The sequence below is a fragment of the Lepus europaeus genome, chromosome 21, assembly GCF_033115175.1.
Source record: "Lepus europaeus isolate LE1 chromosome 21, mLepTim1.pri, whole genome shotgun sequence".
Classification (NCBI taxonomy): Eukaryota; Metazoa; Chordata; class Mammalia; order Lagomorpha; family Leporidae; genus Lepus; species Lepus europaeus.
Window position 1 is genome coordinate 1,354,859 of NC_084847.1, and position 24,156 is coordinate 1,379,014.

Sequence of the window (24,156 nt, forward strand, 5' to 3'; positions counted from 1 at the left end):
TGCCCGTGGCTCGTGGGCTGGGCCGTCAGGTCACCCTCCGGACAGCCGAGAGCAGCTGTACGGGCTGCGTCCCCTGGGTTACGCAGAGGCCCTGCCCCCTGTGCTGCCGTGCCCCACATTGGGCAGAGCAGTGGTCTTTTGTGCGCTGCTCCCTCGAGCTTGGGTGGGGGTGCCAGCACACCGGCGCTAGAATGCACGGGGACCCCCCGGAGCTGTATGGAGACCCTCTCGGCTCCTCTAAGCCCGCTCCGTATCCTGTACGTGTGTGGTAGGCAGTGCCCACCTGGGCGTCTGCTCTGTGCCGGGGCTCTGTGTGTGAGGACACGTGGCTGACCCCGGGCGCCCGGGCCTCCGTTCCAGGCCATGACCTGTCCCAACGAGGTGGTGTCCTATGAGGTCGTCCTGTCCGTGAGCAGGCTCATCAAGAAGTACAGGAAGGAGCTGCAGGCCGTGACGTGGGACCTTCTGCTGGACATCGTCGAGCGCCTGCTGCAGCAGCTCCAGGTACGGCGGGCCAAGGCTGCGGCCCACAGGCCCAGACCCCAGGCACGTGGGGTCTCTCACCTGTGCGTCTGGGCCTGCCTATAGGGCTGTGCATTCTGCCTTCTGATGGGTCTTGGTGGTGCCCCTGTCTTCCTGGGACACGGGTCCGGTGTTTCCAGCTGAGCCCCCTGGTTCTTGGCCCAGATGGGAGTGTAGGGTCCTGGAGACAGCCTCAGGGCGCCCGGAGTGCCGGCCCTGATCTCGGCGAGACTGGACTGCGATGTTAGCCAAGGAGGAGGCCGAGCCGGCCACTTGGGCGGGATGCCGGCCCGCTAGGCATCTCACTCGTGGCCCAGGGCCTGGCCTCCTCATAGGGGCCTGGGCCAGGCGACGGGAGGGCAACCAGGCCAGCGGAAGGGAGGGCCAGGGCCCTGTGCCAGACCACGCCACTGACAGGCGGGCAAATGGTGGCTGGGCTTCAGAGGCAGGGCCTCGCCCAGGGCTTCTAGGAAGAGTTGGGCCTGGGGCAGGAGTGAAGGGGTCAACCTCGCTGGTCTTAGCCTTCTGCCTGTTCCCCTCTTGGGCCTGGGCACTTGGGCACAGCCAGGACTCCCTGGGGGTGGGCAAGGGGCAGGCAGCGTGGCTGCTTCTCGCAGCGGCGAGAGGGCCTATGGGTCCAGGTGGGTCCTGGGGCCATGGGCAGAGACGTGTGTGATGGGTCCTTGGTCTTGTAGAGCCTGGACAGTCCGGAGCTCAGGACCATTGTCCACGACCTTCTGACCACGGTGGAGGAGCTGTGTGACCAGAATGAGTTCCATGGCTCCCAGGAGAGATACTTCGAGCTGGTGGAGAGATGTGCAGACCAGAGACCCGTGAGCTACCCCCAGCCCCCACCCCCGTGCCTCTGCTGCCTTGGGGTCCTTGGAGTCAGGCCAAGAGTGGGGTCTCGGGCTGTGTGGAGGGCCCTCCTAGGAGCTGAGCTCACCCGGGCCTGATTGTCACTCCTGACTGTGTGGAGCAAGGTTCCACAGACGCCATGGACGCTGGTTTTCCCACCAGGCCCCCTGGACACTGGTTCTCCCCTGTGTCCTGTGGAGGCTGGTTCTCCCCTGGACGCCATGGACACTGTCTCTGCTGTGTCCTGTGGAGGCTGGCTCTCCCTTGGGCCCCCTGGACACTGGTTCTCCCCCGTGTCCTATGGAGGCTGGCTCTCCCCTGGGCCCCCTGGACACTGGTTCTCCCCCATGTCCTGTAGAGGCTGGTTCTCCCCTGGACGCCATGGACACTGTCTCTGCTGTGTCCTGTGGAGGCTGGTTCTCCCCTGGACACCATGGACACTGTCTCTGCTGTGTCCTGTGGAGGCTGGCTCTCCCCTGGGCCCCCTGGACACTGGTTCTCCCCCGTGTCCTATGGAGGCTGGCTCTTCCCTGGGCCCCATGGACGCTGTCTCTGCTGTGTCCCGTGGACACTGGCTCTCCCCTGGGCCCCCTGGACACTGGTTCTCCCCCATGTCCTGTGGACACTGGCTCTCCCCTGGGCCCATGGATGCTGTCTGCTGTGTCCTGTGGAGGCTGGCTCTCCCCTGGGCCCCATGGACGCTGTCTCTGCTATGTCTTGTGGACGCTGGCTCTGTCACATGTCCCGTGGACGCTGGCTCTCCACCACATCCCGTAGACCCTGGCTCTGTCGCATGTCCCGTAGACCCTGGCTCTGTCGCGTGTCCCATGGACGCTGGCTCTCTACCACGTCCTGTAGACCCTGGCTCTGTCGCGTGTCCCGTGGACGCTGGCTCTGTCGTGTGTCCCGTGGACGCTGGCTCTGTCGCGTGTCCCGTGGACCCTGGCTCTGTCGCGTGTCCCGTGGACCCTGGCTCTGTCGCGTGTCCCGTGGACGCTGGCTCTCCACCACATCCCGTGGACCCTGGCTCTGTCACGTGTCCCGTAGACCCTGGCTCTGTCGCGTGTCCCGTGGACGCTGGCTCTCTACCACATCCCATAGACCCTGGCTCTGTCGCGTGTCCCGTGGACCCTGGCGCTCCACCACGTCCCGTGGACCCTGGCTCTGTCGCGTGTCCCATGGACCCTGGCTCTGTCGCGTGTCCCGTAGACCCTGGCTCTGTCGTGTGTCCCATGGACCCTGGCTCTGTCGCGTGTCCCATGGACCCTGGCTCTCCATCACATCCCGTAGACCCTGGCTCTGCCGCGTGTCCCATGGACCCTGGCTCTCCACCACGTCCCGTGGGCCCTGGCTCTGTCGCGTGTCCCGTGGACCCTGGCTCTGTCGCGTGTCCCGTAGACCCTGGTTCTGTCGCGTGTCCCATGGACCCTGGCTCTCCATCACATCCCGTAGACCCTGGCTCTGTCGCGTGTCCCGTAGACCCTGGCTCTGTGGCGTGTCCCGTGGATGCTGGCTCTCCACCACATCCCGTAGACCCTGGCTCTGCCGCGTGTCCCGTGGACCCTGGATCTGTCGCGTGTCCCGTAGACCTTGGCTCTGTGGCGTGTCCCGTGGATGCTGGCTCTCCACCACATCCCGTAGACCCTGGCTCTGTCGCGTGTCCCGTGGATGCTGGCTCTCCACCACATCCCGTAGACCCTGGCTCTGCCGCGTGTCCCGTGGACGCTGGCTCTCCACCACGTCCCGTAGACCCTGGCTCTGTCACGTGTCCCGTAGACCCTGGCTCTGCCGCGTGTCCCGTGGACCCTGGCTCTGTCGTGTGTCCCGTGGACGCTGGCTCTCACAGTGGCATCAGTCTGCAGGAATGCTCAGCTTGATGCTGGGCTGCTCCACGTGGCCAGGGCGCCTCCGTCCCCGTGGCGCCCCGGGGGAGCTGCTGTCAAGCGGCTGAACCAGGCAGTTGTCAGCACAGCCTGCTCCTTCTCTCGCAGGAGTCCTCCCTCTTGAATTTAGTCTCCTACCGAGCTCAGTCAATTCACCCAGCAAAGGACGGCTGGATTCAGAACCTGCAGCTGCTCATGGAGCGGTTCTTCAGGTATTGGGTCTCCTGGGCCCCGGTGCCTGCGGCCCACCCTGTGTCTGTTCTCTGAGCCCTGCCCCGGGGGCCGGGTCTTGGGACACTCCCTGAGTCAGGGCTTTCCTTGCTGGCTCTTAGTTTTTCTTTTACAATTTTACTACATTTGTGAGTCAGAGCACCGCCGTCCATAGTTGAGTCCATAGACCCTGGTGTTTGGGCCTGGCCTGGGTACGAAGCTGCGAGGCAGGAGCTCAGGCCAAGTCGCCGTATGGGAAACAGGGATGTAGACCTGGAGTGTGTCAGGCTGTGCTTGGGCGGGAAGCTGGAGCCGGTATGGAGCCGGCACTCCCAACAGGGGACGCGGCCGTCTTAGGTGCTGGGCCAAACGCCTGCTCCTCCTTCTGCTCCCTGAAACTGGTTCTTGTGAGTTCTCTGGTAGCCAGTGTCTGCCGAGCTGGTGGCAGGGGTGGGGCGGGGCTGGGAGGACAGCAGCCAGGGCACACGGGAGAGTCCAGAGCCAGGCCTGCCCTGCGTGGCTGGGGGAGGGCTGCCGAGGCTGCTGTGGGCGGAGGTGCGCCCCGTAGCCACAGGCCTCTGCTCCCCAGGAACGAGACCCGCAGTGCTGTGCGCATCAAGGTGCTGGACGTGCTGTCCTTCGTGCTGCTCATCAACAGGCAGTTCTACGAGGTGTGTGCCCCGGGCTTCCGCTCCCCCACCCCGGCCGGGGCCCTGCACACCCTCTGCTGGGCTTTCAGCCGCGTCTGTCCTGTGCTGCCCTACCCCATGGCGCCCCCTGCCAGGCCTGCCCTGGGGACCCAGGACACGGGTGCCTCCACACGGTGCTGCTCCCGGGCTACAGTCTCGGCAGGGCTCCTTCCTCTTGCCATTGTCCCATCCTCCCCCCCACCCCCCCCACCACGCGCCCAGGTCTGCTCCGCCACTGATGGCCGTGGCAGAGCTCAGGGACAGTCCTTCCAGGAGGCCCCTCTGGGCTGTCTGGTTCCTCATCCGGGTTGGCCTTTTTTTTTTTTTTTTTAAGATTGATTTATTTATTTGAGAGACAGAGGTCTTCCATCTGCTGGTTCACTCCCCAGATGTCACATAGGCCAGAGGTGCACCGATCCAAAGCCAGGAGCCAGGAGCAGCTTCCTGGTCTCCCATGCAGGTGCAGCCCATCCTCTACTGCTTTCCCAGGCCATGGTGGAAAACTGGATTGGAAGTAGAACAGCTGGGACTCAAACTGGCACCCTGTGGGATGCTGGCACTGCAGGCGGCGGCTTTTACCCACTACACCACAGCGCCGGCCCGCCGGGTTGGTCGTGTCCTGCTCTCTGCTCCTGTGGCACTTCTCACCTGCTTCCGTCACACTGTGTGTGTGTACACAGGTGTCTGTGCGGCCCTCAGCGTGGGAGGGACTGACAGTGACGCCAGGTGCAGAGCGGCAGGGATGTTGCCGTGGCTTCATTTTTGTGCCACAGTCACTGCTGTACCATGGGGTGGCAGGTGCTCTGGGAAAGGGTGCTGGGGTCCTGAGTGAGGGCTGGTGGCGTGGCTGACGCACACGTATGTACACACCTGTGCACTTGCACACACATGCACACATAAACACACTTACATGTGCCTGTGCACACAGACACACGCTTACATAAGCACACACACTCATGCACACATATACTAACACATAAACACACTTACATAATAAACATGCACACTTATACCACACATACGCACACATAAACATACTTAAACATGCACGTGCACACATGTACACTTAAACACACCACACACGTGCACACACATAACACATGCATGCACATGGACACACATTTATGTGTGCACAAACATGCACTCACACATGCAGACACATGCAGACATAAACACATGCACACGTATTAACACATACATGAGCGCACACACATAAACATACATTTGCATACACTTGTGTACACATAACACATGAGCACACACATAAACACACATGCATACACATGTGTACACATAACACACATGAGCGCACACACACATTTACATACATGCATACACAACACACATGAGCGCACACACAAACACATTTACATACATGCATACACAACACACATGAGCGCACACAAACACATTTACATACATGCATACACAACACACATGAGCGCACACATAAACACATTTACATACATGCATACACATAGCACATACACATGAGCGCGCATATAAATATTTACATACACATGTGTGCACGTAATAACGCGCACATACACATGAGTGCACACATTAACACATACATTTACATACACATGTGCGCGCGCACACACACGAGTGCACACGTTAACACATACATTTACATGCACATGTGTGTGCGCGCACACACGAGTGCACACGTTAACACATACATTTACACGCACATGCACACGGTGCCCATGACGTGGGGTCTTGAATGCCTCGGCTGCTGCTGGGTCAAGTGACAGGCGCCACCTTCCTGCCGCGGCTCAGCTCTGCCTCCCTGTGCCCTGTGCCCTGTGCAGGAGGAGCTGATCAACACGGTGGTCATCTCCCAGCTCTCCCACATCCCCGAGGATAAGGACCACCAGGTCCGGAAGCTGGCCACCCAGCTGCTGGTAGACCTGGCGGAAGGCTGCCACACTCACCACTTCAACAGCCTGCTGGACGTCATCGAGAAAGTGAGCGCTGCTGGGGTGCTGGGGCCCTTGCAGACGGGGCCTGGGGTGGCCCTCTGGGGGCGCTGTGTGCCGCAGTGCCTCATCCCAGCAGAGGTGGGTGGTGTCAGGACGCCTCGCCAGGCTGCCTGCTGCATGGCTCGTGCCCTACCCCAGGGCCTCGGGAGCTGGGGGCAGTAGTGTCCACGCAGCAGCATCATGGCGGTTGGTGGATGGTCACTGTGGTACGCTTGGGCTTCTGAGAAACGCAGGCGGCGTGCCCATGGGAGGTGGCGCTGGCTCCTGCTGCCGCAGGGGGCTGGGGGCTGAGGACTCCACCCCGTTCTCTCTGAAGGTGACGGCCCGCTCCCTCTCTCCACCTCCTGAGCTGGACGAGAGGGGTGTGGCTGCCTACTCGGCCTCCCTGGAGGACGTGAAGACTGCGGTCCTGGGGCTCCTGGTCATCCTTCAGGTGAGGCCCTGCGCAGGTGGCCTCTGCCGGGGGCCTGGTGGCCAGTGCTGATGGGGCTGTTCTCCGGCGATATGTGTCCTGGGAGGTGGGGCTGTCCCAGGGGTCATGATGGTAATGGTGGGCAGCCTGGGTGTGTCCTCACTCCCCCAGTGACGGGGGACAAGGCTTCCTGTGTCAGAGCTGCGCCTCAGCAGATGAGGCCGGAGAGGGGCCCCGTGCTCCCCACCCCACCCCACCCCACCCTGCTGCTGGGATGGTGTTCACACCCTGCACCCTCACACTGGATAACCCGGTGTGGTCCAGGAGAGGGGCCCCGTGCTCCCCACCCCACCCCACCCCGCTGCTGGGATGGTGTTCACACCTGCACCCTCACGCTGGATAACCCGGTGTGGTCCAGGAGAGGGGCCCCGTGCTCCCCACCCCAACCCACCCCGCTGCTGGGATGGTGTTCACACCTGCACCCTCACGCTGGATAACCCGGTGTGGTCCAGGAGAGGGGCCCTGTGCTCCCCACCCCACCCCGCTGCTGGGATGGTGTTCACACCTGCACCCTCACGCTGGATAACCCGGTGTGGTCCAGGAGAGGGGCCCTGTGCTCCCCACCCCACCCCGCTGCTGGGATGGTGTTCACACCTGCACCATCACACTGGATAACCCGGTGTGGTCCAGGAGAGGGGCCCCGTGCTCCCCACCCCACCCCACCCCGCTGCTGGGATGGTGTTCACACCTGCACCCTCACGCTGGATAACCCGGTGTGGTCCAGGAGAGGGGCCCTGTGCTCCCCACCCCACCCCACCCCGCTGCTGGGATGGTGTTCACACCTGCACCCTCACACTGGATAACCCGGTGTGGTCCAGGAGAGGGGCCCTGTGCTCCCCACCCCACCCCACCCCGCTGCTGGGATGGTGTTCACACCTGCACCCTCACACTGGATAACCCGGTGTGGTCCAGGAGAGGGGCCCTGTGCTCCCCACCCCACCCCGCTGCTGGGATGGTGTTCACACCTGCACCCTCACACTGGATAACCCGGTGTGGTCCAGGAGAGGGGCCCCGTGCTCCCCACCCCACCCCGCTGCTGGGATGGTGTTCACACCTGCACCCTCACACTGGATAACCCGGTGTGGTCCAGGAGAGGGGCCCTGTGCTCCCCACCCCACCCCGCTGCTGGGATGGTGTTCACACCTGCACCCTCACGCTGGATAACCCGGTGTGGTCCAGGAGAGGGGCCCCGTGCTCCCCACCCCACCCCGCTGCTGGGATGGTGTTCACACCTGCACCCTCACACTGGATAACCCGGTGTGGTCCAGGAGAGGGGCCCCGTGCTCCCCACCCCAACCCACCCCACCCCGCTGCTGGGATGGTGTTCACACCTGCACCCTCACACTGGATAACCCGGTGTGGTCCAGGAGAGGGGCCCCGTGCTCCCCACCCCACCCCGCTGCTGGGATGGTGTTCACACCTGCACCCTCACGCTGGATAACCCAGTGTGGTCCAGGAGAGGGGCCCCGTGCTCCCCACCCCACCCCACCCCGCTGCTGGGATGGTGTTCACACCTGCACCCTCACGCTGGATAACCCGGTGTGGTCCAGGAGAGGGGCCCTGTGCTCCCCACCCCACCCCACCCCGCTGCTGGGATGGTGTTCACACCTGCACCCTCACGCTGGATAACCCGGTGTGGTCCAGGAGAGGGGCCCTGTGCTCCCCACCCCACCCCACCCCGCTGCTGGGATGGTGTTCACACCTCACCCTCACGCTGGATAACCCGGTGTGGTCCAGGAGAGGGGCCCTGTGCTCCCCACCCCACCCCACCCCGCTGCTGGGATGGTGTTCACACCTGCACCCTCACGCTGGATAACCCGGTGTGGTCCAGGAGAGGGGCCCTGTGCTCCCCACCCCACCCCGCTGCTGGGATGGTGTTCACACCTGCACCCTCACGCTGGATAACCCGGTGTGGTCCAGGAGAGGGGCCCCGTGCTCCCCACCCCACCCCGCTGCTGGGATGGTGTTCACACCTGCACCCTCACGCTGGATAACCCGGTGTGGTCCAGGAGAGGGGCCCCGTGCTCCCCACCCCACCCTGCTGCTGGGATGGTGTTCACACCTGCACCCTCACGCTGGATAACCCGGTGTGGTCCAGGAGAGGGGCCCCGTGCTCCCCACCCCACCCCACCCCGCTGCTGGGATGGTGTTCACACCTGCACCCTCACGCTGGATAACCCGGTGTGGTCCAGGAGAGGGGCCCCGTGCTCCCCACCCCACCCCGCTGCTGGGATGGTGTTCACACCTGCACCCTCACGCTGGATAACCCGGTGTGGTCCAGGAGAGGGGCCCCGTGCTCCCCACCCCACCCTGCTGCTGGGATGGTGTTCACACCTGCACCCTCACGCTGGATAACCCGGTGTGGTCCAGGAGAGGGGCCCCGTGCTCCCCACCCCACCCCACCCCGCTGCTGGGATGGTGTTCACACCTCACCCTCACGCTGGATAACCCGGTGTGGTCCAGGAGAGGGGCCCTGTGCTCCCCACCCCACCCCGCTGCTGGGATGGTGTTCACACCTGCACCCTCACGCTGGATAACCCGGTGTGGTCCAGGAGAGGGGCCCCGTGCTCCCCACCCCACCCCGCTGCTGGGATGGTGTTCACACCTGCACCCTCACGCTGGATAACCCAGTGTGGTCCAGGAGAGGGGCCCTGTGCTCCCCACCCCACCCCACTGCTGGGATGGTGTTCACACCTGCACCCTCACACTGGATAACCCGGTGTGGTCCAGGAGAGGGGCCCCGTGCTCCCCACCCCACCCCGCTGCTGGGATGGTGTTCACACCTGCACCCTCACGCTGGATAACCCAGTGTGGTCCAGGAGAGGGGCCCCGTGCTCCCCACCCCACCCCACCCCGCTGCTGGGATGGTGTTCACACCTGCACCCTCACACTGGATAACCCGGTGTGGTCCAGGAGAGGGGCCCTGTGCTCCCCACCCCACCCCGCTGCTGGGATGGTGTTCACACCTGCACCCTCACGCTGGATAACCCGGTGTGGTCCAGCGTGTTCACAGCTGAGCAGCCATCACCGCACGTTTCCCAGTGTCTTCACTTGCACACAGTAAGTGCGCGTGCGGTGCCCAGGGCTCAGGAATCTATAGAGAGACTTCATTTGCTCAGTTGTGCAAAGATGCGGTGGCTCTGGTGAGGGCCAAGGATGTGTGAGACGGGCAGTCAGCCCTGAGACGGGAGCTGCCTCCAGAGGCTCATTTCAGAGGGTGACCGGGCGCTCCTGGGCACTGGTCCACTCCCCAGATGGGGGTTCCGGGCCAGAGCTCGGGTCTCCTGAGTGGAAGGCGGGAACGCAGTCCTGAGCCGCCTGCCCCGCCCCGGTCTGCGTCCGCAGGAAGCTGGTCGGCCTGGCCCCGGCTGCAGCGGGATGCTGGCTTCAGGCCTGCTCCCTGCAGTGAGAACCGCACGGGCCCTCTGAGGGCAGCCCTGCTGACCCCAGGACCTCCTGCCAGCCCCAGCTCTTAAAGGGCTGCTAGTTCGCAGCCTCACCGTGCTAGGAGCAGGTCTCTGGCGTTGGGGCACACTCAAACCACAGCCCTCCCCATTGCCCACTCCCAGGCCCCCGTAGCCGCGAGCCTGTCTCGTGGTGTGCTTGCTCTGGGAGCTTGCGAAAGAATCCAGCACGTGGCCTTTGCCCCTGGCTTTCCCGGGAGCTGGGCGCTCGGTCCCTGCTGCTGAGTGACCCACGCACCGTGTGCAGACGTCGGGCTGTGAAGACGCTGCTAGGAGGCGCACGCACGGAGCTGTGGCTGCCGTCGGGCGTGGCCCGTCTGCGCCTCCTGTCCTGAGCGGCTGCCACGCTCCCTGTGCCGCAGCTAGGGGTTCTGGTCTCGGGAGTTGTCCTCGACGGCACGTGGCCAGCCTCGTGGGCCATGCCGTCCTGGTGTGCTGTCTATGTGTCTCCCCGAAGGCCGACGGCCTTGACACTTCCCCAGTGGTGTTGGCTGCCGTGTGCGGAGATGGCTGCTCGGACCCTTGCCCTTTTTTTTTTTTTTTTTAATAAAGATTTATTTATTTGAAAGTTACAGAGAGGGGTCAGGAGAGAGAGCGCTTCCAGCTGTTAGGTCATTCCTTAGATAGCTGCAGCAGCCCAGGCTGGGCTAGGCCGAAGCCAGGAGCTTGTTCTAGCTCTCCCCTGTTGGTGGTAGGGACCTGAGCCACTTGGGCCGTCCTCCACTGCCTCCCCAGGCCGTCAGTGGGGAGCTGGACTGGAGGTGGAGCAGCCGGGATGTGACCTGGTGCCCATGTGGGATGCCGGCACCGCAGGTGGTGCTTGGACCTCCGTGCCTCAACAGCCCCGGCCTCTTCTCATTTTTAATTGGGTCTTTATTACTGACTTGGAGGAGTTCTCTGTGTCTGATACAGGTCTTGCAGCAGGCAGTTTGTAGCTGTTCTCTCGTCCTCAGGGCGGATTCCATAGCAGCATTCTCAGGTTCTCCCAGGCAGCACTGGCTCCCGAGGAGCCCTCTCACGTCTGCAGGTCCCCTCTGCCTCGCTGGCTGGTGGGTGGGGCTTTCCCTCTGACCACTGCTCCTTGGTCCCTGGCCTTCAGTGTTGGAGTCACGTGCAGGGCAGTGTCGGGCCTGGGTAACGTGTGGTGTTGGAGTTTGCTGGCCCGAGAGCTTCTGCAGGCCCGACGCCGGGCGCTGGACAGGCTCCTGTGCTCCCGTGCGTGGAGGACGCTGATTTCCAGGCATGGACGTTGGAAGGTGTCTGGTGCTGGCCCCTCCCGCGTGTGTCTTGCCCAAGAGCCATGTGCTCTTCGCTGCTGTGCCTGCGGGAGGCTCGGCTGGGTTGTGGGACCCCGTGGCGTGGGTACACGGACAGCTCCTGCGTCTGGAGAGGGAAGGAGAGACGTGTGGTTGCCTGACGGGGAAACCCAGCCCCAGGGGCCCGAGCGCTGGGCCACCAGATGGCGCTGTCCTTGTGGAGGCACAGGCCTGGGCCTGAGCCTGCTGGTTCTTTTTTCTCACGCCCCTCCCTGTCTTGTCTTCTGTTTAAATTTTTAATTTATATTATTTCAGAGGCAGAGAAAGAGACAGAGTTCCCAAGGGCCTGTGATGAACAGGGCTTGGCCAGGCAGAAGCTAGGAGCCAGGAATTCAGTCCTGGTGCCCCCTGTGGGAGCCCTGGCGCCGAGTGGTTGAAGCGTCACTGTGGCCTCTCAGGGACTGCCAGGGAGCAGTCAGACCTGACTGCAGACGCGGGACGCGGGCGCCTTAACCTGCCTGCCAGACACCAGGCCGGACACCCGCCCTGCTGCCTTTTTTTAAAAAAGATATTTTGTTTATTTCTCTGAAAAGCAAAGTGATGGAGAGACAGAGTGAACTCCCCAGATGGCCACAATAGCCAGGAGCCAACTGTTCCTTCTGGGTCTCCATGTGGGCGGCAGGGCCTCGGGCCGTCCTCTGCTGCCTTCCCAGGCACATCAGCGAGGAGCTGGATCGGAAGTGGAGCAGCTGTGAGACACCAGTCCCGGTGTTCTGAATGGTGCTTCAGCCCATGGTGCCACAGCACTGGCCTCCTGTTTTTTTTTTAATATATATATTTAAAAAGGACTGTATTTGGTTAACAAACAGAAAACACCTGGTGCTGGCATTGTGACGCAGTGTGGTCAACCTCTGCCTGAACTCCAGCGTCCCGTATCATGGTGCCAGGTTCAGTCCTGGCTGCTCTACTTCCCACCCAGCCCCTTGCTAATAGCACTGGGGAAGGCAGTGGAAGATGACCCAATGCATGGACCCTGCACCCACGTGGGAGACCGGGTGGAGTACAAGCGCCTGCTGTGGTCTCCCCAGTCACTGGGGCCATCTGGGGAGTGAACCAGCTGATGGAAGGCTTCGCTCTGTCTGTCCGCCTTTCACATATGGACTTTTTTTTTTTTAAGATTTTTATTTATTTGTGAGGTAGAGTTGCAGACAGTGAGAGGGAGAGACAGAGAGGTCTTCCATCCACTGGCTCACTCTCCAAATGGGTGCAGCAGCCAAAGCTGCGCGGATCCGAAGCCGGGAGCCAGGAGCTTCTTCCGGGTCTCCCACGTGGGTGCAGGGGCCCAAGCATCTGGCCATCCTCCACTGCTTTTCCAGGCCTTAGGAGAGAGCTGGGACTAGAACCGGTGCCGTATGGGATGCCAGCACCGCAGGCTGAGACTGATCACACTGCCCCTGTGACATCTGTTGAAAAAAAGATGAAATGGGGGCTGTTGCTGTGGCATGGCACCATAGGGGCACTGGTTCGAGTCCCGGCTGCTCCTCTTCCAGTTCAGCTCTCTGCTGTGGCCTGGGAAAGCTGGAGAAGATGGCCCAATGCCTTGGGCCCCTGCTCTCCCATGGGAGACCTGGAAGAAGCTCCTGGCTTCAGATTGGTGCAGCTCCGGCTGTTGTGGCTGTTGTGTGGGGAGTGAACCAGCAGACGGAGGACCTCTGTCTCCCTTTGCCTCTGCTACTCTGCTTTTTAAATAAATAAATGCACCTTTTAAAGACAGTGTTATAAAAATACATAAAGTGTGTTTAAAATCGAGTAGGTAGATCTCAAGAAAAAGCTCGTAAGGCAGCGAAGGTGAGCCTTCCTCTTTGGAGCTCAGCTGTTTCCTGCGTAGCAGCCGGGTCCCTGGGCTGCCCCGTGGCCTCTGTGTTGCCCTGTGTGTGACAGACTTCGTTTTTGTCAACCAGGGGACGAAGGACTCTGTGCTGTGATGGTTGTGGGTTTTTGAGACAGAGCAGCGTTGGGTGTTCATCATTTTCTTACCTCTGAGCTTCAGAGACCACGAAGGGTCCCATGGGCCCTTTCTGGCTGTGCTCTGTAGCACCGGCCCTGCTGCAGCCCGGGCTGACGGCCGTACCTGTGGCACACATGCCCTTGGTCTGCCAGGATGAGATGGGTGCAGGCTCCCGGACAGGGGGTGGCCCAGGCACTGGGGGAGCAGTCCCTGCAGGGCAAAGCCCCCTGCTGTGCCTTTGTTGATCCAGCGCACAGGCACCAGGCCCCCCCCCCCCGGGTGTCGCCCGATTCCCCCTGCTGGGTGATGCCTCCTGTCCCGTCTGCAGACCAAGCTGTACACCCTGCCTGCCAGCCACGCCACGCGTGTGTACGAGACGCTCGTCAGCCACCTGCAGCTGCACTACAAGCACAGCTACACCCTGCCCATCGCCAGCAGCATCCGGCTGCAGGTAGGACGGCCGGGACGGCCACGCCACAGCTGCTCAGGCTCAGGCGTGCTGTCGGGGGCTGGGATGTGGTGACTGTCTGTTCCCTCCTGGTACTGGTGTGTGGTCCCCCGGCACCTGAGGCTTGTCACTGAGTCACATGGTGGCCTGGGTGAGGTTGGGGAGAGGGGGTGCCCTGACTCCCAGGTGCACGCTCCTGGTGTGTGGAAGCTGCGGGGACCTGTAGCTGAGCCGGGCTGCACTGCACGGGCTGTGCCGAGCTCGCGCTCTGGAAGCCGGCACCAGGCCCAGAAGGTCCCGGGCAGAGCACGGCTTCCTGGCATTTGGGACCGTGCAGCGAGGACGCCAGAGGTGTGGGCTGGCCTCTCCTGATCCCCGAGGCAGACCCAGCTCTGTGGGTCGGCACAGCCACACGGGCTCTCGGGGAGGAGACTGCGGGTGCCAGCCTGGGAGTCAGGGCCTCGGGTGTGGCCGGGACAGAGCCCGCTGGCTGCAGGGCACGGCTGTGCGGTGGGAGGCCTTTGCACACAGCGGGGCCGGGACGCCGGGGCCGGGACGCAGGGGACGCCGCCGCTCCCGGCCGGTCGGCTGCCATCACTCTGCTCCCTGCAGGCCTTCGACTTCCTGCTGCTGCTGCGCGCGGACTCCCTGTGCCGCCTGGGCCTGCCCAGCAAGGACGGCGCCGTGCGGTTCAGCCCGTACTGCCTCTGCGGCTACAGGTGCGTGAGTGGTGCGGCTCAGCCCGTACTGCCTCTGCGGCTACAGGTGCGTGCTCAGGGCGGGGGGTGAGCGGTACGGCTCAGCCCGTACTGCCTCTGTGGCTACAGGTGCGTGAGCGGTGCGGTTCAGCCCGTACTGCCTCTGCGGCTACACGTGCGTGCTCAGGGCGGCGGGTGAGCGGGTGGCCGTGTGCGGGGTGGTCCCAGGAAGGACCGGCGGCTGCCCGCGCTCAGGAAGGCTTGGGCCAGCCCTGCGCAGGGAGGCCGCCTCAGCTGCTGCTCCTGCTTCCACAGCGAGCCGGAGCGGAGCGCCGAGAAGAAGGCCAGCGGCCCCCTTTCCCCTCCCACCGGGCCGCCGGGCCCCACACCCGCAGGCCCCCCTGTGCGGCTCGGCTATCTGCCCTACTCCCTGCTCTTCCGCCTCCTACTGCAGTGTCTGAAGCAGGTGAGGGGCCTGTCCCTGGCGCTATGCTGGTCGTGCCGGGTGAGCCTACTTCTTGGCCCCTGTGTCCAGCACCTGGGGAGTGGTGGGAGGCCCGGCTGGCACAGGCACGGGGAGCTGAGGATGTGCCGCTCAGCTGGCCCTTGCTGGAGGGTGCCGTGGCCGGGTGGCGTTCCTGGGCACCTGCTCCTCAGAGGTGGGGTGGCAGCAGGGGTGCTGCAGAGACAGGCGGGGCGAGGGCCACGAGGAGTGGGCAGCAGCCCGCGGGGCCGTGGCTGCGGGGAGAGGCAGGGCCTGGATCCTGGGGGTGCCAGGCGCTGGCACTGTGAGGCCCACACCCGCGAGACTTCCGAGGCCCTGCCTCTGCCTGGATCTGGCCAGGGCCGCTCCCTGACGGAGAGGTTCTCGGGCAGACACTGGGCCTTCCCGCCGCCGTGGCCTGAGGCCAGCTCCGGTTCCGCGGCAGGAATCGTGGGCGTGGGTGGGTGGAGTTACTTAGGGCTTCTCCCCTGCCAGCGGTTGGAGCTGCTTTGTTTCCTGCTGTGTCTTCATTGTCGCACCAGAAGTGAGCCAGTGTCCTGAGCGGGCTCCTCTCAGGGCAGGCCGTCTCTGACTCACAGTGGCCCGTGAGGGACGCCCGAGCCGCAGTGTGCAAGTCCCGAGGTGGGCAGCACTGGCTGCCTGCAAGCCCTCTGCTCGGCTGTCCTGGCCGAGCGTGCTGCCATAGCGGCTGGGAGACGGCAGACGGCGCGTGCCGGGCGAGCGGCCGTGCCCTCTGCTCGGCTGTCCTGGCTGAGCGTGCTGCCATGGCGGCTGGGAGAGGGCAGACGGCCCGTGCCGGGCGAGCGGCCGTGCCCTCTGTGACCCTGTCCTTGCAGGAGACGGACTGGAAGGTGTTGAAGCTGGTCCTCAGCAAGCTGCCCGAGTCGCTGCGCTACAAGGTGCTCGTCTTCACCTCGCCCTGCAGCCTCGACCAGCTGTCTTCCGCCCTCTGCTCCATGGTAACCTGGCAGGGAGGCGCCGGCGGGGTGTGTGGGAGGCAGTAGCACAGCTCCTGTAGAGTGGCAGCCCCGGGGGGGGGGGGTTGGACGAGACCTGAGGACTGCCGGCCCCGTCCAGCGCAGAGTGCGCACCCAGGGCTGTGGGGTGGCCAGAGGTGCACCAGGGCCGCAGCCGTCTCCAGCTCACAGGGTGGAGCTGGGGGTCCCCCGTTGGGCAGTTTCTGAGTGTGGACCTTCTTTCTCCCTCTCCCTGGCTGAGGCCTCCAAGATGTTCGTGTCACAGCCATGCCTCACCCCCACGTGTCTCCCACAACCCCGAAAAGGCAGGGGTGCAGGTGGGAAGGCTGCCCAGCACCCTCTGGCCTCCCGGGTGTGCAGTCGCTGGCTGGCCCCATGGCTGCTCTGGATGTCAGCTTTCAGGCCCAAAGACCCTGGAGCGGCTCCGGGGCACTCCAGAAGGCTTCTCCAGAACCGACCTGCACCTGGCTGTGGTCCCAGTGCTCACGGCGTTGATCTCCTACCATAACTACCTGGACAAGAGCAAGCAGGTGTGGGGCGTGGTGGGGGGAGCACAGGTGGCCCTGTGGTGGCTGGGGTCTGGACGCTTGGCCTGCAGTCCCGTGCTCACCGTCTTTGTAACCTGTCGCTGGGCCAGGGTGAAGGCCATCTGCGTGCTGCCGTGGGCCTCTCCCTCCCGCTCAGCGGCAGCTCTTTGCTCTAGGAGAGGCACTGCCTGCCATCCTGCTGCCACTGTGGGACAAGTGCCTGTGCTGCCATTGAGACAGGACTGGCGGGCTGTGGCCCCCAGCTCTCAGCTCCCCCACCCTGCCCCCTGCAGAGCGCACAGCTGGTGACACCCTCCCCTCCCCCTGCTCTCGCACGCGCACTCACAGCTCCCCGCATCCGAGGTCAGGCACCTGCTCTGTCCAGCCCCGTGTGGACCTCATGCTGAGCTGCCTGCAGGGAATGCCCCTCCTCTGGGGCTGGCCATGCTGGGGTGAGGGTCCCTGAGGGGTGAGGCTGGCTTCCTGGGACATCAGTGCCGTGGCCTGAGCTGCCGCCCCAGAGGACGCTGTCCAGGTCTGCTGTGGGACCGGTGGCCTTCACACAGTGCCTTCCCCTGCAGTAAGACCACCATGGGTGGCCATGAGCCCAGCACATCCGTGCCAGGTTGGGCTGGGGAGCTGGACCCTGCTGCCCAGGGGGGCGGGGGCAGGAAACCCATGTCCAGGGCCCTTTCTAAGCCTTGGCGCCCATCCTCCGTGTAGAATTCCTGAGTGGGGACGGACTGGCCCTGCGGAGGCCCTGTGGCTGGGGCACGTCCACTTGGACCCGAGGTGTCCTGATTTTTTAAATTATTTTACCTGAAAGGCTGAGAGAGATGTTCCACCTGCTAGTTCACTCCCCAAGTGGCCACCACAGCCGGGCCTGGGCCAGGCCAAAGCCAGGAGCCAACAAACTCCATCCCGGTCTCCCACGTGGGTGTCAGGGCCCAAGTACCTGTGCCATGTTCTGAGGTCCCAGGTGCATTAGCAGGGAGCTTGACTGGAAGTGGAGTGGCTGGGACTCAAACCTGTGCTCCAATAGGGGCCGCCCCGCCCACTGCAGCGCCGCGCCGGGCCTGTGTCTCTGTTTCCAACAGCGGGAGATGGTTATCTGCCTGGAGCAAGGGCTGATCCACCGCTGTGCCGGCCAGTGCGTGGTGGCCCTGGCTGTGTGCAGCGTGGAGATGCCCGACGTCATCATCAAGGCCCTGCCCGTCCTGGTGGTGAAGCTCACACACATCTCCGCCACCGCCAGCATGGCCGCCCCACTGCTGGAGTTCCTGTCCAGTGAGTATCCGCGGGCCGGGGGCAGGTGCGCGCGGGCACCCTGGAGACGGGGACTGTGCCCTGCCTGAGGTGCGCTTGCTGCTCCCAGCCTTGTGTCCCCTGGCCTCTGGGGCACCTGGTCACACTGCCTTCCGTTGCCTTGGCACCGTTGCCCTGAATGCCTGCCTTCCCGGCCTTCCACGGCCAGAGCACCTTGCCAGCCTGGGCCTTGTGCCCGGCTGAACCCCTCTGCCTTCAGGCACGCGCCACACCTTGTGTGTGGGGGAGTAAGGGGCTGTGCTGGCCGCCCTGCCCCTGCCTGCCCACCACGTGCTGGTGGAGAGCCTGAAAGAACAGCTCAGTCAGCACTTTGTGCAGGGCCAGAGAGGGTCGGCACGTGGGCGCTGTTGCAGGTTTGTATGTTGTTACAGCCTTCTAAAGACTTGGCCCCTGGAGCTGCTAGGTCAGGCTGGGCCGGGGCTCTCTGGTTTGCCAGAGCCTAGAACGGACACGAGGCTGGGGTTGGGAAGGGCACGCACTGGGCCGCTGTGTCCGTCCCTCCCTCCGTGGTTGCTTCCTCGGCCAGGGCGGCCGTGCCCCGTTGCCTGCGTGGAGAAAGGCAGCGCGGTGCCCTGTGCCAGCCGGCCTGGCCCCGCGCCAACCGTCCTGTGCCGCTGCAGCTCTGGCCCGGCTGCCGCACCTCTACAGGAACTTCGCCGCAGAGCAGTACGCAAGTGTGTTCGCCATCTCGCTGCCCTACACCAACCCCTCCAAGTAAGCGAGATGTGGGGCTCGGCTCTGCGGCTACGCTGCGTCCCTGGGCGCGGGACTGAGGCCACCGCGTCCCCCCGCGCTGTCGCAGGTTCAATCAGTACATCGTGTGCCTGGCCCACCACGTGATCGCCATGTGGTTCATCAGGTGTCGCCTGCCCTTCCGCAAGGACTTCGTCCCCTACATCACCAAGGTGGGCCAGTGGAGGCCCCCCTTAGGGCCTGTGGCTGGGCCGTGGGGTGGCTGGGGTAGGGGCTGGGGGGCTGTGCCGGGCCTGCAGAGCCCAGGGCTCAGCTTGCCATGGAGGTGGGAGCGGGAGCTGGGCCCCTCCCAGCTCAGCTCTGCCCCGCCCAGGGCCTGCGCTCCAACGTGCTGATGTCTTTTGATGATACCCCCGAGAAGGACAGCTTCAGGGCGCGGAGTACCAGCCTCAACGAGAGGCCCAAAAGGTTTGGGGTCTGCTGGGGCCCGGGGCTGGGACCTGGGGGCCGTGTGGTGGTGTGTGCAGGACTGGGGCTGCTGGTCACTCCCAGGCCAGTCCGGAGACGTGGGCGGTGGTGTGTGCAGGACTGGGGCTGCTGGTCACTCCCAGGCCAGTCCGGAGACGTGGGGCCCAGGGCTGAGGGCCGGCCCAGGGTGCCCGGGGGGCTGAGAGAGACTAGCGCTGGCCGCACTAGGGCGCCCCGCTGTGCCGTGAGTAGACTGTGCCCTAGGGGTTGGGTGCAGGCTGCGTCGGGGCCGCTGTGGCTGCGTGGACCCCTTCCCAGGCCCCTCCCGCCAGGCTGCCCCGTCCCGCAGAGCTTGCGCCCTCCCCGTCACAGCCGCTTCTGCTGGTCCAGAGAAGCCACGCTGGGCCTCTGGGTTCTCATTTGCATTCGTGGACTGCTGCCCCCGGCCCCGCCTCCCCGCCCCAGCTTGTCTCCCTCGGGGAAGGCGGCATTTTCCAGGGAGACCTGAACTCATGAGCCTCTCTGCAAGCCCCCAGTGGCTGGGGACCAAAGCTCGGCCGTCGGTGAGCCTGATGTTGGGGCTCCCGGCCTGTTGTGCAGTGGCCGGGCCTCAGCCTCCGCGGCCCCTGAGCTGGGCGGCTCTGCCTTCTGTGGGGTGGGCAGGGAGGCCTGGTCCGCACAGCCTGGAATCTGCCGCGCAGCAGCCCCGCGTTTAATTTGCACGAATGTCCTTTGGTCGGTCTCATGCGTGCAGGCTCGCCTTCCGTCGTGTTGACGAGATGTATCTCATGCGTTTTGTTTTCTGTCTCCTCCCCGCTAACTGCCCTGTGGCCTGGCTCTGTTGTTCATGCACCCGTGGGATCCATCTCCACCCTGTGGCCGGGGACCCTTCCTCACCTCCCGTGGCTGCTTCCCCTTTCTGGGAGCTGGGCTCTCTGGGGCTGGGGGCGTCCTTCCTCACCTGGTAGTCTGAGGATAGCCCGAGCCCCCAGACCAGGCTTGACCCACTCTCCACCCGTGGACGAGTGCAAGGGGAGCCCCGCCACCGAGGCCTTCCGGTGCCGCAGCGTCAGTGTGTCTGAACACGGGGTCCGCAGGTAGCCGGGCCGTGTGAGGGGGGAGGGCGCAGACCCCGCGCTTGGCCCCGCGAGCGCCGGGGTGGCGTTGCATGGGGCTGCTTGCATGTCCTTGTCGCCTGCCTGCGCCTCCCTGGCTGGGGTTGGGGACGAGCCCGGCATTGGGCCCAGGTGAGCCTGGAGGCGAGGGGAGGGAAGGTTGCATTCTGTCACGGGGCGGTGGGGGGCGCTGTGGGCTGCAGGGGCCTCTGACGGGGGTCTCTCCCTGGGTGGCTGCTCGGAGAAGGCTGGAGGGCACGGCTCTACACACCCCAGCTGGGGTGAGCGGGCGGGGGCCGGGGGCCGCTCCTGGGCCCGGCCGTTTTGTTCTCCAGCTGGCTTCCTTCTGGACTTCTCTGGAGTCCTTTGGTTACAGCTGAAGGAACAAGGGGCTTTTCTGTAGGCTGAGGAGTGGGGCCAGCCTGGAGCAACCCAGGACCCCTGAGGGCTGGGCCGGGGCCTAGGGCACCAGCCCTGCTTGGTGCCACCAGCTGGGGTGGGTGCAGGTGAAGGTTCTCAGGTGCCGGCTTCTCTGCTGCCGCCTGCCTGCCCGTGGGCCGTCCCTGCCCATCCAGGCCACCCCAGCATCTGTGTGCTCAGCCGGCCTCAGACCCAGCTCCTGGTGATGCCTGGTGGCTGCTGGGTGTGGTGGGCTGGGAGATGGGGGAGGGACCGTCGGGGCCCTCCCAGCTGTTCCCGGCGGGTTCTTCATCACGAGCGAGTGCCGCAGGGGGCTGTGCAGGCGTGTCCGGATCAAACCCACGGAAGCCCTTCCCTCGGCCCGAGAGTACAGCGGGTCCAGGCTGAGGGGGTGGGCGGTGGCCCTGTGGGCAGAATGCAATCTCCGTCCGTCCTGGCTCCGGGAGCCTCTGCCGCCACCCTGCCCTAGCTCCTGTGGGCTCTGGTTGAGGGGACATCCTGTCGTGCTGCAGCCAGGAGACTGGGGTCTTCGCCACCAGGCGGGTCCCCTGCGTCTGTGCCAGCCAGGCCCGCCCCCGTGGGGTCCTGAGCGAGGCCCTCCCAGTTGTGCATGTGTTGAGCTTTAGCCCTGGTGGTAGGTGGCTCCGCCCACCCCTGCCTCGTGCCCTGAGCCTGGCCACGGCCCCTCCTCCAGCAGGATCCAGACGTCTCTCACCAGCGCCAGCCTGGGGTCCGCAGACGAGAACTCCATGGCCCAGGCTGACGACAGCTTGAGAAATCTCCACCTGGAGCTCACAGAAACCTGTCTGGACATGATGGCCCGATACGTGTTCTCCAACTTCACGGCCGTGCCCAAGAGGTAGGCGCCCGCTGCAGAGCGAGGCCACGCTCGGTCTCCACGGGGCAGCGAGGGTGGTCGGGCTGGCCCTCCCCGTCTGGGAGCCCCGGGCACCAGCACGGCCGTCCTGTGCTTTCAGGTCTCCCGTGGGAGAGTTCCTCCTGGCCGGCGGCAGGACCAAAACCTGGCTGGTGGGGAACAAGCTTGTTACGGTGACGACAAGCGTGGGGACTGGGACCCGGTCCCTGCTGGGCCTGGATTCCGGGGAGCTGCAGGGCGGCGGCCCAGAGTTGAGGTGACCACCCCTCCCCTCCCTCACTGGCTGTCTGAGCCCAGCCCGCGGGGCTCTGCACCTGGCAGCCCTGGGGGACTCCCTCACCCTGTGCCTGGGCCCTTCTGTCCCCAGCTCTGACGCTGGCGTGCACTTGAGACAGACAAAGGAGGCGCCGGCCAAGCTGGAGTCCCAGGCTGGGCAGCAGGTGTCCCGTGGGGCCCGGGACCGCATCCGTTCCATGTCGGGTGAGCCTCAGCTCCATGGTCTCATGTAGGCGCCCAGCACCCACCACCTGCTTCTGTCCTCCTGCGGTTCAGGAGAGCCGAAGTGGGGGGGGGGCCCCTCAGGCTGCGAGGGTGGGGCAGCGCCTCCACGGAGCCCCTCAGCGCCAGTGCTTCCTGTTTGCCTTGGCCCAGCTTTGCCTGGAGCTCTTCTGGGCACGCTTAGCTGGGCCGTGGTCCGGCTGGGGGCAGGTCTGGGGCCCCTCCCACTGCCCTGGGCCTGCGGAGGCCAGCCAGCCCGGCCAGTGCCGCCACGGCCTTGGGCGGAGCGGCCAGTTCTGCGGTGGCAGCTCTGTCCCTGGCAGGTGGGGTCATCTGCCTCCCACCCTTCTCCTCAGGAGGCCACGGCCTTCGGGTTGGTGCCCTGGACCCACCGACCTCCCACTTCCCAGGCAGCCCGTCTGCTCCGGGAACACAGGCTGCACCGTCTGCGAAGCCTGACAGGGCTTCAGCAGGCACCCAGGGTCCAGCGCAGGAGAGGACGAACCTGGCCGCCTACGTGCCTCTGCTGACCCAGGGCTGGGCTGAAATCTTGGTCCGCAGGCCCACAGGTACGCAGAGTGGTCTCAGGGGCTTCTGGGAGGCGGCTTTAAACTAAGCTTGCAGAGGTGGGCGGGGGGCCTCCCTTCTAAGGTCCTGTCTTCCCCATCCTGGGGTCCTGGGGGTTAGGGCTTGAGCACATGAACTTGGAGGGGGGCTGTACCTTGGCCCTCAGAGCAGAGCCCCCGCCCAGGAGGTGCTGTGGGTGTGGTGGGTGCCAGGTGCTGGGCCTGGGCCTGGAGCCAGTCTGCCAGGCTTGGGGGGGCTGTCTGGGGGTGGAGGTTCCTGAGGCCGCTGCCCGCTCCCCAGGGAACACGAGCTGGCTGATGAGCCTGGAGAACCCGCTGAGCCCCTTCTCGTCCGACATCAACAACATGCCCCTGCAGGAGCTGTCCAATGCCCTCATGGCGGCCGAGCGCTTCAAGGAGCATCGCGACACCGCCCTGTACAAGTCGCTGTCCGTGCCGGCCGCCAGCACAGCCAGGCCCCCTCCTCTCCCTCGCTCTAACACAGGTGGGCGAGGACCCCCCACTCCAGGTCTCCCAACGGTCTGCCAGGGAGGACGCCATGCTGTGGCCGACATTTGGAAACTGGCTCTCACCCTCCCGTAGCTGCAGCTGCCCACTGGGGGGCGCCAGGGGTGGCCTTCGGTGCTGGCCGCCGGCTGCCGTGGGTCCCGCTTGGGTTTCGGTTGGGATGCCCAAGCCTGCCTGTCGGCCGCCCCCCCCTGGGGCCAGCGTGGAGCCTCCTGGGAGGCCCAGGATGCTTGGAGGAGTGGGGAGGTCCTGCCTCTCCCGAGTCTGAGCCAGGAGCCCGCCCGCTGGCCGGGACGCCGCTGGCCCCTCTCTCCTCTCCAGGCTGGGTCTGGCAGGCTCGGGTGGCGCCCGAGCTGGGCTGCGCAGGCTCGCGCTGAGCCGGCTGCGTGCGGGCTTTCCCTTGCAGTGGCCTCTCTCTCCTCCCTGTGCCCGTCCAGTTGCCAAGGGAAGCTGCACAGGAGCATTTCCTGGGCAGGTACTCGTGCGTCTCAGGAGCGCGGTGCTTGCTGCGAGCCCGCTCTGCCCCGGGGCCGGCCCTGACCCACACGGGGACCTGGCCCCTGCTTTGCCAGCCCCAGCTCCTTGGACACAGCGCCTCCGTGGCTGAGCTCTGAGCTCCGTTGGCGAGCCGTACCTAGCCTCCTCTTGAGGTCTCGGGCTTGGGGTGGCCCCTAGTCTTTGGTGACACTGGCCACGCCGCAGGTGCTGGTGGGTGGCAGCTGCCCTTGCCTCGCTCCCCGCCTTGTCCCGTGAGCCCCACTCTGGGCTGCTTCCACCCTGTCCGCAGGGGCGGGGCGCGGGCTGCTCCCCCCCAGTGCCGCTTCTCCCCCGCGCCCTGGACGCTGGCATGGATGCACTGCTTTGGGACGTTGCGCCCCCTCTGGCGTGCCGGGCTGTGGCCTGGCTTGGATTTGGAGGCGAGCTCTGCTGTCAGGAACGGGTCCCGAGCCTGTGTGCACGTAGGGGGGACCCCGTCGGCATTTGCGTGGTGCCCGAGGGCCGGTGCGCTGCGCTGCCTGGGCTGAGGCCTCAGGTGGGGTTTGTGCCTCACGGAGGCCCCAGCGCCCGAGCAGCAGTGACCTGTGTCGGGGTCGCCCTGGCCGCGGCAGCCTCTGTGCAGCTGCTCCTCTGGGAGGGAAGGCTGGCGCGATGACCGCGTGCCC

The 24,156-nt window shown here is 65.0% G+C and overlaps 1 protein-coding gene across 15 annotated transcripts in view; it reads left to right on the forward strand.

The window, feature by feature from the left end:
* TSC2 (TSC complex subunit 2) overlaps window positions 1–24,156 on the forward strand; it is a 37,297-nt gene that overhangs the window by 9,732 nt on the left and 3,409 nt on the right. For 2 of the 15 annotated variants that reach the window (XM_062180605.1, XM_062180607.1), the window contains exons 10-31: window positions 361–504; window positions 1,218–1,355; window positions 3,372–3,475; window positions 4,063–4,144; window positions 5,977–6,132; window positions 6,464–6,580; window positions 13,676–13,798; window positions 14,408–14,514; window positions 14,809–14,959; window positions 15,835–15,957; window positions 16,371–16,505; window positions 17,600–17,789; window positions 18,449–18,542; window positions 18,631–18,733; window positions 18,895–18,989; window positions 19,958–20,086; window positions 21,219–21,383; window positions 21,502–21,657; window positions 21,769–21,881; window positions 22,256–22,468; window positions 22,767–22,970; window positions 23,400–23,468. In XM_062180605.1, coding sequence (XP_062036589.1) covers window positions 361–504; window positions 1,218–1,355; window positions 3,372–3,475; window positions 4,063–4,144; window positions 5,977–6,132; window positions 6,464–6,580; window positions 13,676–13,798; window positions 14,408–14,514; window positions 14,809–14,959; window positions 15,835–15,957; window positions 16,371–16,505; window positions 17,600–17,789; window positions 18,449–18,542; window positions 18,631–18,733; window positions 18,895–18,989; window positions 19,958–20,086; window positions 21,219–21,383; window positions 21,502–21,657; window positions 21,769–21,881; window positions 22,256–22,468; window positions 22,767–22,970; window positions 23,400–23,468 — 2,911 coding nt within the window. The remainder of the gene's footprint in view (window positions 1–360; window positions 505–1,217; window positions 1,356–3,371; window positions 3,476–4,062; window positions 4,145–5,976; window positions 6,133–6,463; window positions 6,581–13,675; window positions 13,799–14,407; window positions 14,515–14,808; window positions 14,960–15,834; window positions 15,958–16,370; window positions 16,506–17,599; window positions 17,790–18,448; window positions 18,543–18,630; window positions 18,734–18,894; window positions 18,990–19,957; window positions 20,087–21,218; window positions 21,384–21,501; window positions 21,658–21,768; window positions 21,882–22,255; window positions 22,469–22,766; window positions 22,971–23,399; window positions 23,469–24,156) is intronic. The other 13 variants (XM_062180606.1, XM_062180608.1, XM_062180612.1 and 10 more) reach the window with 10 other exon arrangements.